Source organism: Lycium barbarum, chromosome 3 (assembly GCF_019175385.1).
Source record: "Lycium barbarum isolate Lr01 chromosome 3, ASM1917538v2, whole genome shotgun sequence".
Taxonomy (NCBI): Eukaryota; Viridiplantae; Streptophyta; class Magnoliopsida; order Solanales; family Solanaceae; genus Lycium; species Lycium barbarum.
The window spans coordinates 142,833,618-142,847,630 of record NC_083339.1 but is presented as its reverse complement, the minus strand read 5'-3'; the positions used below and the strand labels follow the sequence as shown (position 1 = coordinate 142,847,630).

The 14,013-nt window shown below is 33.9% G+C and overlaps 2 protein-coding genes across 3 annotated transcripts; both read right to left on the bottom strand.

Moving 5' to 3' along the window:
- Positions 1 to 210: 210 nt before the first annotated feature.
- LOC132633201 (probable auxin efflux carrier component 1c) lies at positions 211 to 4,844 on the bottom strand. The gene is made up of 6 exons (XM_060349464.1): positions 3,149 to 4,844; positions 2,691 to 2,916; positions 2,516 to 2,601; positions 1,519 to 1,676; positions 740 to 816; positions 211 to 634 (listed from the first exon to the last, which is right to left on the bottom strand). Exons 1-6 carry the CDS (start codon positions 4,323 to 4,325, stop codon positions 568 to 570), a joined length of 1,791 nt encoding a protein of 596 aa, XP_060205447.1. The 5' UTR covers positions 4,326 to 4,844; the 3' UTR covers positions 211 to 567.
- Positions 4,845 to 9,808: 4,964 nt separating this feature from the next.
- On the bottom strand, positions 9,809 to 12,582 carry LOC132633200 (protein C2-DOMAIN ABA-RELATED 4-like). 2 transcript variants are annotated; one of them, XM_060349462.1, is made up of 3 exons: positions 12,415 to 12,582; positions 10,533 to 10,628; positions 9,809 to 10,382 (listed from the first exon to the last, which is right to left on the bottom strand). In XM_060349462.1, the coding sequence occupies exons 1-3, from the start codon at positions 12,523 to 12,525 to the stop codon at positions 10,092 to 10,094; spliced, it is 498 nt and encodes a 165-aa protein (XP_060205445.1). In that variant the 5' UTR covers positions 12,526 to 12,582; the 3' UTR covers positions 9,809 to 10,091. The 2 variants fall into 2 exon arrangements, with proteins under 2 accessions (XP_060205445.1, XP_060205446.1); XM_060349463.1 differs by lacking the exon at positions 12,415 to 12,582 and adding an exon at positions 12,155 to 12,364.
- Positions 12,583 to 14,013: the final 1,431 nt, after the last annotated feature.

Below are 14,013 nucleotides of genomic sequence, written 5' to 3'. Positions count from 1 at the left end.
ACCGAATTTAGCTGAACCTATAACCTGGCCTCTAAATCCGCCCCTCACAAGTGAATTATTTTAATGTATATAAAATATATGTTAAATCCCCTTTAAAAGGAATAAATTATATGTTTACTCATTAATGAAATTCTCGACTCCGCCACTTACCCTACAACAAAAACTCTTCTCTTACAGGAAAAAAAGAAAGGCAAAAAAGGCCACCCTAAATTTTTATAGAAGAAAAAAAAAGCAAATTCTTTTGTACGAGTAGGAAGTCATAAAATAACAGTAGTAGCTAACAAATTTCATAAACAACTAGGAATTAAATTTCTTTTTTCCTGCTAACCAATAGACTACAGATTAAACATGATTTTACAACTTGTACTACGTACCAAAGACAACCCACTAAGACATTTGAATGAGGAGTTAATTACGTTTGAACTAAGCACAGAACCTTTTTTTTTTCTCTCTTCCCTCTGCTTGATTTTTCGTCATCACGTTGTTACAACTCTTTTCATTACACAAAAGCTGTAAGCTTTTTTTTCTCCATGCCAACGGCTGCACTAATATTAATTAAGCCGCTCTTCAAAGTCCCATTAAAATGTAGTACACCAGTGTAATCGGTAAGGCAATCAACATCCCAAAAATGACACTGCAAATTTGTTTTACAAATAAAAGAAATGAAAAAAAAACAAATCAATCATGAAATTACAAAAAAAAAAATTAAACACAATAAAAGATGTTAATTTATACTTACGCTGTGCTAAGAATGTCAGGATGAACGTTGTATTCCTTGGCGAAGACAAAGGGGACAATTCCTTGGGGTAGAGCTGCCTGTTTTCGTGTTCATTTTATAATTTATTAGTAGGAGAACACACAAAATATAAATAATGCATGCAAAATTGCAAATTGTGAAACATTCCCTTTCGATAATAATTGTCGCAGCCCAAATCTTTTACAGTATTTTATATTTTTTGTACATCCTGAAATGAGTAGGTCTGCATCATGCACGCTGCACCTTATTTAGTTTTCTTCTAATTTTAATGAAGGAATATTTTATATAAGAATACAGGAAGTTGTTGAAGATAATATAATAATGCAATTTATCAGCTCAAATTGAAGATGGTCAAAAAATGAATATGACTAAGGGGTATTTTTTTAGAGCTCAAAAACTTAATTTATGATGGGTTATGTAATGTATTCAATTGAATCTATTGATTTCGGCTCGAATTATGTATATAAACAAGAAAATAAACACATCATACTCATATAAGTTTACTGATTCTAATTATGTTACTTGGTTAGGTGCATGTTGTTCAAGCACAACTAGTAATTAAATTAATGAGTTTTGAAACTGTATGGGCTCGAAGCAGCAGATTGGTTTAATTTATTTTAGTGGTAGGTCTAGTGGAGAGTTTGAAATAAAATAATTAACATAGCCATATCAGTTTTATGCTTTTAATAAATCAACAACATTTAATAGTGAAGGTATATATAATAAGGAAGAAATGGAAGAGCAAAAGATTTGATGATGACCTGTACAATTGCCACGTGTAAGAGAGTTCCACGGAGACCAACAGCAATGGAAGCAGCTGCCATAACAGCTGGACCTGTAAGGAATCTCACAGCCGCAGCAAAAGCTGCTACAGAATTCCCACATGCTATGATCCTTGGTTGCAAAGCCATGAACAGACCTGTCATCCATCAACTCTAACATTTCTTACATGGAAAAATATACTTCTGTAGTTCCACTATATAACATATGCAATAGCAAATTGGAAAAAAAAATAGTGAAACGTAGCAATAACCCTTCTCTTTTAAGTGCATGGCATGCACCAAGGGGACCATGAGGTTTTACTTCTATTTTTAGTGAAAGCAATAATACTTAGTGATTGCTTCACGTTTGTCCAAATATTAGTGGACCGAGTTACCCGTTATCTATGCTAATGAAAGATTACAAATGTTTCCTGAAATTAGTCAAGGTGCGCACAACTGGTTGCTGAAAGATAAAAATATATCGTAAAATTAATCGAGATGAGCATAATTGATTATCTATGCTGATGAGAGGAAGCAAATAGCTAGTAAAATTAGTCGAGATGCGCACCACTAGCTATCTCTGTTGATGAAAGCTAGTAAATATCCTGTAAAAATTTGTGAGCACAAACTGATTCGAACACTATTATCATTATTTAAAAAGAGGTGCATGGCATCATCACTTCCACTTGTGGGGAGTTTACTACTAGTAGTTATCATGATTGCAGCCATTGAGGGAGAAAAAGCGAGGTTTGAGAAATGAGAAAACATTGAGATGGGGTAAAGAAGACTTAATTAAAGAAATAAAGAGAGATATGATATGATGATAACCATACTGTTGGCTTACTTTGCTTTTTAGCACGCTCCTCTTCTAAACAGGTAATTTAATAATGTAAAGTTACATTTTTGATATCTTAGAGGGACATTAAAATAAAAGAGACATATAATGTGTGTGCACCCACTAATGGCTTCCTTGTGGAAAAATAATGAAAGTACTCACCAAGACTGAACATTGCCATGCCAAGTCCTGCATCTGACAGTATAGATATGGACTGTGCAATTATAGCAGGCATCTTCAAATTCCACCTACATTATTATAATAAAAAAGCTCTAATCAGAATATATACCAAAACCAAGAAAGAAAAAAGAATATTAATGGAAATTTGCAAATTAACCTGAATGAAACTAGAGACCAAGTGAGGCCTAACAAGCTTGAATAAGTGTTTGGGTTCCTAATAAGTTTCCTCCACACCATGATCAGTATGAGCCTAGTCATTACACTTGTTGGTGGCATAACCTTTGCTTTGTTTTCTCCACCTTTTTCACCTTCTTGATTGTTCATTGGATCAGCTCCATCTCTATTTGCAAAGCTGAAATCATCCCTCTCTATTTGCCCCTCAACTGTAAATTAAATCCAATTCATAATACATTAATTAAGCATAAATAAGGTGCACTTATACAATGTTCAAATCAAAGTGACAAAATTAGGAATAACTAATTACCAAAAAATAATAACCAGCAAATGTATAAATATTCTTATATAATATACATATGAGTGTATATGTCTCGTATATTTTAGCTAACGCTCGTAATCAATTTCAGACGACGGGCCAAAAATGTAAAAAGCCCTTACCTTTTCCAGGAGAGATAGGTACCCTAACATCCTTAGGTGCAGGCTGGTCTAAATTAGCAGCATAATCATGGCCTCCACCAAAAACATCAGAAACAGGAGAGGCACTTGAACTCCAAACAAACATATGAAGATCTTTGCCACCTTCCTCTCCCTTGTTAGTTTTCTTAGTAGTGCTTTTGTTGGCATTACTAGAAGGTGAAAACATGCCAGGATTTGGAGCTGGATAATTACTTTGTGCTGCTCCATGGTAATTATTGAATCTTGATTTCCCACTTTGATCTTCTTCATAATTTGAAGGTCTTGGAGTTGGCCCTCTTGAATTATTAGACATGCCATAAACATCATTCGCACCAAAGTTTGAGTTCCTCCCCGCAGTACCACCAGCCACCATTGAGTAAAAATCAGTATGGTTAAAACTAGACCCTCTTGGGGTTGGATTTCTTGAAGATTGCAAAGAGTAAATCTCTGCATTAGTCAAATTTGATGGCCTTGGAGTAGTAGAAGAAAAACCTTGTGACCTTCTTGAATATATATCAGACCTTGAAGCATTTGATTTTCTAACAGTAACATGAAGTTTCCCATCTTCTTTTAATTCTGCTTCAGTTTCCAAAACTTGTCTTCCATCTAGTGACATGACATCAGAATCAACATGGATAGATACAATTGATCCAGCAGTATCTGGAAACTGCTCAGAAATTAACATCCTTGCACCTCTAAACTCAAACATAAAAAGCATCAAAGTGTACCAAATAATACACTGAAGTACAACTATTTGCACCATCAAACTCCCGGAAAATTCACCATACATTCCTTTTAACAAAGGAATGCCCATAACTAAAGTATTTGGAAGAGTTGATAAAGAAAAGAGTGTTATACTCCATTCTAAACTACCCCTTTTGCTTAAATTAGCCCAAACAGCAAGAGCCCCAAGAACAATAAGTTTCTGCAAAGTGTCAGCAGCAATGAACCTTAAGTTCATTTTGTATGGATTATTAGCAGCAATAAAATGGAAGGACAAAAGTGGAACAGCAAAAAGTGCAACAAATCTGTTAATTCCAGAACACTGGTCTGGTGAGAAAATTTTCCACCATTTAACAGAACCATAAGCTAGTATCATAGCCACATAAAGTGGCACAACAGCAGTCATAACATGGTAGAAATCAGCTAAAGTTATCATCTTTACTAAGTTCTTGAAATACCCAAATCAAGAAAACATACAAGAAAGGTTAAAGAAATTGAGAAATAGAGGAAAGTTTAGTAGAAATGAGGAAGTGGGGTTGGTAAATATAAGCAAAGTTATGTAGGAATAAGAGCATGTGTTTTGGTTATGGGGTTGTGGGGATTTTGCAGAAAGGAGCAATATTTTTTGGCATTAGAGAATAGAGATTACAGAAAGAATACAGCTTTGAGAGTTGCGAGCAAAGCTTGCAGTCTCCAAAGCAAAGTGGGGATTTTTCTAATTATATTTTTTTGCCTATTACACCCTTTGTTTTTTTGCTCTTTGTTTTGAGCTGTGTTTGGATTTGAAAGGGAAAAAAAAAAAGGAGGGTACTATGAAATTGGTATAATCTGGTATGTTAAGTTGGTATATGGCTCTATCTTCAATGGTTCACAGAGTTGTGTAGAGAAAAAGCATTTTGGTTGGAGGTGGTGTCCCTATAAGTACTTGTTTGCCGGAGCTTCTTTTTTAAAGTCATTTGCGTCTTGTTTCTGGCTTTTTGGCTCGTGGGCTGTTGATGGGCTAGCCTGTTCCTCTAATGTTTATTTTTATCCCTTTTTTTCTCAATATATAAAATTAACGCAGTACAGAACAGTCGACCTTTTTATACCCTTCATTCTTTATAATAATATTTCACTATAATGATCATAATTTTTTTTTTCAGTCTATATTTCATGTTATGTATATTACAGTATTTCATTATAGCAGTAAAAAAAAATCTAAATAAACGATATTGTCATAGAAAGATTTGACTGTGTTTCGTTTGCCTTTTGCCAAGGCAACATTCTCATGCATGTGAAAATGATATAAAGCAGTATTGCCCCCTCACTGTTAAGTTCTTTATTAATGTAAAAAGAAATATCTTCTATTTATGTTCTGGAAATGGTGAATGTCCAAGGCCTGATTGAGGCCTTGATGGGGCATTGTGACAAGAACAGGAACTAAGCAACAAGAAGGCTATGGTGAAATTAAAGGTGCATTTTTGTTGTGGGCCGCTTTGGTTTGTCCATTCCTAGTTCGATTTATTATAGCCATTATTCTCAAGGGGGTGCTCTCTATGATCAAAATGTTAAGGGTTGTTTGGTTGGAGGTATTGAAAAAATTATTTTAACATAAAATCTCGCATAAAATAATTGTGTTTTATTAGAGGGATGAAGAAAAATAATATCTACTTAACTTATGCAATATTTGATTAAACGTATAGCAAAAAATAGTTCCTACATAATCTCATACTGGAGATAAAAGTAACTGAAGACAACAATGTCCTTAAAAATCCCTATATAACATTTCCTATAGTGTTATTCCCCATATAACAATTAGTATATTATTAATCACTGTATAATAATCATTCGATGTTATCCACTCCACACTGCATTATAATTCTCGCTAAACTAGCATGTGAACAGGTGGAGAGAATAAACGGATTCTTTTGAAGACTACTTAAGTCATTTTAGTGCAAATCAGAAGAACTAAAATTATTGAATATAATTCTGCTATAACTTAACAATCAAAAAGCTCTGCGTTGAATTTCTGCCCCTTCGACTTGGCCACGAGGTAACAACCTCTAATGCCCCCACATACCAACACATCATTGCAACACGAGGGGGCTTTCCCATCATCCTACTTTGCTAAGAGGTGGTAGAAGCGCACCGTAATTCAAACCTACTTTAATTAAACAGACTAAAGATTGGCCAACAAATACCCAACATATGCCAGCATAACAGTTATTACTATATCATCATGTAAATATATAGTTTTTCGTAGTTCTTGTAGAGATAATTAGCATATAATCCTTTAGGCTTAATACTTAGATGGACCCTTAAACTTGGCATATTTTGTAAGATAGGCATATAAACTTATAAGGTGACCAGATAGACACTTAAACTTACTCAAAGTGTATTTTTCAAGTTTTTCAGTTATTTTGAAAACAAAAACTATATTTTTCAAACACTCACAATTTTCATGGCCAAACAAGCCCTAAATATATCACAAAATATTTTTTTTAAAATGCAAAAATAAGGCAAACGCATATACATAAGACTATAAATGCGCACTTAAACCAATAAATACTCGCTAATCGCAATTTTGCAGCTTTTAATTAACTCGGATTTTTTTTTACACTTGAATAATTAAAAAACAATAACTTTAACCAATAAAAATCCTTAAAAAAAGAAATTTCAAATTAAGAAATTTCTAAGTTCAGTATTTCAAGTGTAAAAGAAATTTCAAATTAAGAAAACTGTAAAGCCGAGAAGAAAATCCTTAATGTTTGTTTTAAGGATTTTTATTGGTTAAAGTTATTGTTTTTTAATTATTCAAGTGTAAAAAAAAACCGAGTTACTTGAAAGCTGCAAAATTGCGATTAGCGAGTATTTATTGGTTTAAGTGCACATTTATAGTCTCATGTATATGCGTTTGCCTTATTTTTGCATTTTAAAAAAAATATTTTGTGATATATTTAGGGTTTGTTTGGCCATGAAAATTGTGAGTGTTTGAAAAATATAATTTTTGTTTTCAAAACAACTGAAAAACTTGAAAAATACACTTTGAGTAAGTTTAAGTGTCTATCTGGTCACCTTATAAGTTTATATGCCTATCTTACAAAACATGCCAAGTTTTAGGGTTCATCTGGGTATTAAGTCAATCCTTTATTACAACATTTCTTGAGATGGAAACTCCTTATAGTTTAACTTTTAACTCAAAGAGGATGTAGAAAGGTGATTGGCGGCTTTGGAATAGTAAATATTATTCTTAGGGGGAAGATAGAGATAGAGATAGAGATATGGTAAAATAATATCCTAGAAGTGATAAAAGCCTACAGTCCACAGGGAAGCATGCGTTGAAATGAATGATGGATAGGAGTGGCGAGTGAGAAAAATGGGAGCAAAGATTGGCGTGTCAGGGCAAGGGTCACAACTCTCTTGGACTCCCAAAAACAAACATTATGTTTAATTTGCACAAACTGCTATATATTGGTCCTGGGAAAATGGTTATGTTTCCCTAGGACTACAAAAGGGCATGCATTTCTTTACTCCCTCAGTCCCATGCTACTAGTAGTTAAAGTTACTAAAAATATTTGTCTCAAAATACTTATCATTTTACAAAATTAAGATAGTATTAATATTTTTATCTCATTTTAACATCAGTTGAATCTATTGATAGCCTCTTAAATTTGTTAGTAACTTTCATTTAGATATTCGAACTCTGACTTGTTCCAATTAAACATATGATAATGTGTTCCTATTAGACACTTTCGTCCCAAATTTTAAAAACTTTTTGGTGCCCAAGCGCCCATTACTTTTAATATAGCGAACAAGTAACAACGAATGTGTGAGAAATATTAAGTTTGTTACTTCACACAAAACTGAGTGAGGTAGCAGGTATTTCATGAATTTAGTCGAGGTGCGTGCAAACTAGCACGAACACCACGATTATAAAAAAAAATAAAAAATTGAATCATGTTAGATTGTTAGTGGGAAAAGAATCGAGTATATTTTAGACCAATCTTTTGGGATTTTTATACTAACTTTTAAGTGAAGATGAAAGCTTTGAATTTCCCAAATTTTTTGTCCTCTACCTCTAGTAGACCACTTGGTCGATTCCTCCTCTCATATTACTGATATCTATGTGTCGCATTCAAACACACATTCATTGAAACATACTCATGCATGTGTATGGTTACTATATAAGAGTTCTGGTCCAAGATGTAGTAGTAAAGAAAGAAAGAAAAAATGAGGGGGGCGGGGAGGTTCTCTGAATCCTTTAGTTAATTAGCAAAAAAAGAACTTTAAACCCAAATTAAGCAATTTGTGAATAAATAACGACTTCTTTTCTTATAGTGTGTGGCGATCAAATGAAAAACTTGAAATTACTAATAGAACCGGCAATAAATGAACTATAGTTCATTCTACATTTAGGGAAAGGTGAACAAGATCGAACTCAACCACTTTTTTAAGGGAAGGACAAAAATTAAAGACCACTCCAAAAGAAGGACAATCCATGCAAAAAAATGGTATATTACATGTAAAATTAACATGGGCAATTCGCAGGAATGCCCCTTATTCGGGGTGGTCTTTAATTTTTATCCTTCGCTTAAAAAAGTGATCGAAAATACCCTGAGGTTCTGGGTTCGAACCCCGCTCAGTAAAAAAAAATAAAAAATCGCAAGACAAGGTTTTGGGAAAAATCTGTCTTATACGGCATATGTTGCCTTAAGGCATAACTAAAGTTATGCCGGATCCGACATAGGTTGCCTTAAGGCATAACTAGAAGTCTGCCGTATCAGACAACCTATGCCGCATAAGACAGAACTAAAAGTCTACCTTATAAGGTCACCTCTGTCGGATCCGGCAGAACTTTACTTATGCCTTAAGGCATCCTATGCCGCATAAGGCAGACTTTTCCAAAAATCCTGCCTTGCGATTTTTATTTTTTTTAATGCCTGACCGGGGTTCAAACCCAGATGCTCGGGTCATTCTAGGCGAAGGGCAAAAATTAAAGACTAGCAATTTGGGGGGCAAAAAATAAAGACCACCCCGAATAAAGGGCATTCTTGCGAATTGCCCATGTTAATTTTACATGTAATATACCATTTTTTTTGCACGGATTGTCCTTCTTTTGGGGTGGTCTTTAATTTTTGCCCTTCGCTTAAAAAAGTGGTTGAAAATACCCTGAGGTTCTGGGTTCGAATCCCCGCTCAGTCAAAAAAATAATAATTTCGCAAGGCAAGGCTTTGAGAAAAGTCTGTCTTATGCGGCATAGATTCCCTTAAGGCATAACTAAAGTTATGTTGGATCCGACATAAATTGCCTTAAGGCATAACTAAAAGTCTGTCTTATCCGGCAGAGGTTGCCTTAAGGCATAACTAAAAGTCTACCTTATACAGCAACCTCCACTTTAGTTATGCCGCATAAGGCAGACTCTTCCAAAAGCCTTGCCTTGAGATTTTTTTTATTTTCATGCCTGAGGCGGGATTCGAACCCAGAACCTCAGGTATTCTAAGCGAAGGGCAAAAATTAAAGACCATCAATTTGAGGGACAAAAATTAAAGACCACCCTGAATAAGGTGCATTCCTGCTAATTGCCCGTAATATACATGTTAATGAAAAGAAGGGACTAAATAATGGATTAAAAGTTATTTTTCTAAGAGAAAAAAAAAAAAAAAAAACATTGAACGCCTTAAAATCAACAAAGAGTCATATATATTGGGTGGAAAAGAATGGAGTAACATTTTAGTTGTGGCAAATGTTGACTTTCATTGTTCTTAAATAAAACTGCATTTGTTAAGGCAATGGCATGATCTCCTTAAAACTTTCATATCTCTTGGTTAACATGCCTAATTTATGTTTACGGGTATTGAGAATATATGGTTGATGATATTATTTCTTGGATAATAAGGGCAAGCATGAAAAATATTAAATACCATAATATGCACACAAAAGTAATAAAAAGGTATGCACTTATCTGCAAACCTGTATATTGAGCATTCCACATATACTACAGCAATTCCAGTGAAACACAAGAAAAATTGAAAAGAATATTCAAACCACATATTCAGTAAGCTAGAAACCTTGAACAACAGATTGGTGCAGTGTGCAAAGGTAACTTAATCGAACTTCTATATAAAAAGCTCCATTTATCACAAACAGAGATCAATTGTAGGATCACAAACCCCTTCATAGACTGCAGCCAACTGAAACCATCTATATACAGACACTCTGTGTTCTATAAACCCTTGGAGCCAGGAAGATTGATCCATTGAAGTTGAAGTTCGACCTCTCCACATTCCACATTTCTCAATCTTAGGCACATATCTTGCACAACCTGGCCATCTTTCCAACTCACACTAGACTCTTCTGCCAGACAGTTCGATCTGCACGGTGGTATTCTTGTAATAATGGTGCCACCTGGGAGGCCACTTAAGTTCATTTTGACAGCCTCTAGAAATGGTTTGATGTCAAATTCGGCATCTCCCATTTTGTCATCTTTGCTGAATATATCGTGATCATAGACAGTCTGGAAACAGACAGACAAAAATACGTAAACAAGAAATACAAACACCGGAAAGTGTATACATTAGCACATTAAGAAGCATAAATATTGATCAAATTTTTCTGCTTAACAGATAGGTCTCTCATATGATAACCAGCAAGCAAGAAACTATACCAGCTTAACAGGAGGATTGGGATCTGCAACAGAAAGAGTTAAATCTTCATTCCACTCAGGATTAACATCCTTCTTTATAACTCGGGTCTTGAATTTCTGCGCTCATTATGTCAAACATGAAAGTCAAGAACTTCGATGAGAGAAATTAACAATATACATATAAGGAGGAAGAATTCACAATTTACAACACATCCCAAATCTACTGCTTACCATCTTCCATGCAGTTAATAACAAAATAACATAGTAGCCAGAACATTGAACGAAAAGAAGAACCAAGTATTGGAGTCCTTATGTTTTTTTCTTTTATTAGTAAGACAATGGCTGTCATATCACCCGCTATTTTGGAAAGCTCAAAGTACCATTTGAGCCATGCATTATGGCAAAGAATGCAGATATTTAGAAGTCATAGATTTATTTATTTTTTGGTGATAACCGTAGTGTCTAGCCAGCTTGCAGGCACCTCGACTAATTCCACGGGGATCAGCTGCCTCCCACCAACACAGACGCTGGGTAACTCTGTCCACCCAAGCTTGGACAGCTGGGAAGAAATCACCTAGTTTTTTTTTTTTCTCCCATTAGGATTCAAACAAGTCACATAGTATAAAAGACATTGTTATCTTCTGACCTTAATTTAGAACACGAAACAGGTAAAAAAAAATGCTGCTCTTTTTGTAAACTCCGAGGAGTAGTCTTCCCTTAGATTATAGTACTTCAACAAATCAAAGGATTTGCAACAAGGTCACAGATATATCGTCTTCTTGAAACAGCTTTCCAAATCCTATAAAATACATGGACAAGTTCCAAAAAGATTCTCAAAAGCTTTTCTGAGTAATGCAATAGTGCAAACACCTGGGGCATGTAAGTTTCTCCATACCAATCCACCAAAGTCAATAAACTATCACCTACTCCTACCTTTCTTATACCCCAGTCGAAACAGAGCAACAACTCCACCCATTGTACTTTTCAGAACCTGGAAAACCCGAATGGTCAAGCTTTCTAAACCTAGCATTTATCATGCCATAAACTTCACAAATCTGCATCAGCCAAAAGGGTTTATAGCTCCGGACTCAACACACAGAACGCCGAAATTCAGAAACCTCCGGAAAACAAGAATAACAACATCACACCTTACACATTCTATGCCTCCTTATTATAGACAAAACCTACTAAAAGCATATGTCTTTCTCGATGAGACTACAATCCATTTCTACAAACCAAGACTAAAAAATATGATTGAACTGCGAAAAATAAATAAATTTCAACACCCCTTCCCCAGCCTCATTCGGAAAGTAATGACTTCAAAAGGGCATCTGAAAAGAACATTAATAACTTGAGATAATCAATTTGACTTAGATTTTACCATAAGAAGACTCCCAAAAATAGATTGTAATCAGAACTTCCACAAAAATAAAAAAAATTAAACCCTATGAATTTAATTATAAACTGCATGGGTTAAGAAAAGGAAAAACGGGCGGTGTCTTTTTTTTCTGATTTTAAATCCAATAAAACGGGGCCCATTGCCAAAAATGAACTGGTAACGCTAAAGATAACACCTTTTTAGCGTAATTTCCACATAAAAATTTACATAAATCCTTCAGATGTCAAGTTAATTGACTACAAACCTGATGCACAAATTCTAGAAAAAAGATTACAGGCAGTGGGTGATCAATGCTCATAGACTTAAAATGTGGACTTTCCTTACATGAAAACTGAATATTCCTCCACCCTATAAATGATTTTACCGGCAAATGTTTAAAATCACAGTAGTACACGAAAAACTCAACCAAAAACCAGACAAAAAAATCTGAAACAGTTTTTTTTTTTTTTTTAAAAAAAAAAAGAGAGAGAGAGAGAGGGAGAAGAATTTGATGGAACTTCGAACCTGTTTACCCATCTTGAGGATGACGTAGGGATCACTGCTACGAACATCACGAACAGCGAGATTCAGACCTTTCTTGACTCGTACTCTCAGTAGACCCAAAAGGTTTTCCATTTCAGACTCTTGCTGATGTTTTTGGTAATTGATACAATACCCCGTCTCTTTCCCTTTTAAAATCCCTTTCACCATACTTGGAGCCCGTTTGGATTGCCTTATAAGTTTGTTTTCAATTTTTTTAGTGTTTGACTGGCCAGTTTAAAGTTATTTTGTGTTTAAAATAAACTCAAAAAAATAATTGAGTCCATTTAACTTAGCTTATTTAAAGCAGCTTATAAGCTGTTTGCGGCTTATAGGCATAAGCGCATCCAAACAGGCTCTTGCTAATTCTTTCTTTTTCATCCCCTTTCTTCCAAAATATAAAATAAAAATATATACATAGGAATTATTTTATGCGGTGTTTGGTTATAGTTATTAATTAGTCTCGAGAATAATTTCATATTAAAATGGTAGGATTAGCTGTCATATAGAAGCTGAAATAGCTAACTCCGTGGGATATCCTCGTCTATCCCATTCAGGTGAACAAACGACCCCTCACATCTTATTCGGATGACTGTAACATATGATTTCATAATATATCATATATTGTATTATACTATATTAGTTTGATAAATATAATATTTGAATAGACTGTATCATTTTTTGTTATTTTATAATGTCAAGCAACATCAATATGAACAATAAAGTTATAATATTACTCCCTCCGTTTCAATTTATGTCACGTTTTTTTTTCCTTTTAAGCAGTAAAAAAAAAAAGAAGACATATTTCTATATTTAGTAACAAGTTTAAACTTTTTATTTTATCTCTAATGAGTAGATCTATAGCCATAAAAATTCTATAGCTTATTTTAGATCACAAATTTCAAAAAAAATTATTTTTTTAATCTCAAACTCAACACCAAGCCAAACCACTCTACATAAATTGAAACGAAGGAGTACAAAGAAAAAAAAAGAGTCTGAGAAGAGTTATTATAAAAAGATGAAGGGTAAAAGATAAAATAAAATTATTAAATAATAAATAAAAGCAAGATGAGAAAATAGAGAGGTCATTATGCGATCACACCAAATCGTTGTTACATACCATTACACCATTTCTTTACTAACAACAAATTTGACAATAAATATAATTTAAATAAAAACGAAAACAAACGTTATACTTAAAGTAACAATACAATACAATATACAGAGTAATAGATAACAACCATCCAAATAAGTTGTTAGTTTTATGTTCATTTTATCTTTGTATAAGTAAAGTATTATCCGATTGCAATTTGCTTCGGATTTAGATTTAGTTATGTCGTTGTTATTGACTTTTCCCTTACAACCTCCCCACCAAGTCAAATAAAGTATTCCCGTTGGCCGTTACAAAGACAGAAATTTTTGTTTTTTTCTTCTTTTTTGTTGAGAAAATATGAGTTCTTCTATAACAAGTCAAGTAGTCAATTTATCGGAGAATAATACGAAAATGGTCGATAATCAATCAAGAACTTTAAGAGCTGTTTGGACATAATTTGAAATCATAAGATAAATCATGATTTGAAATTA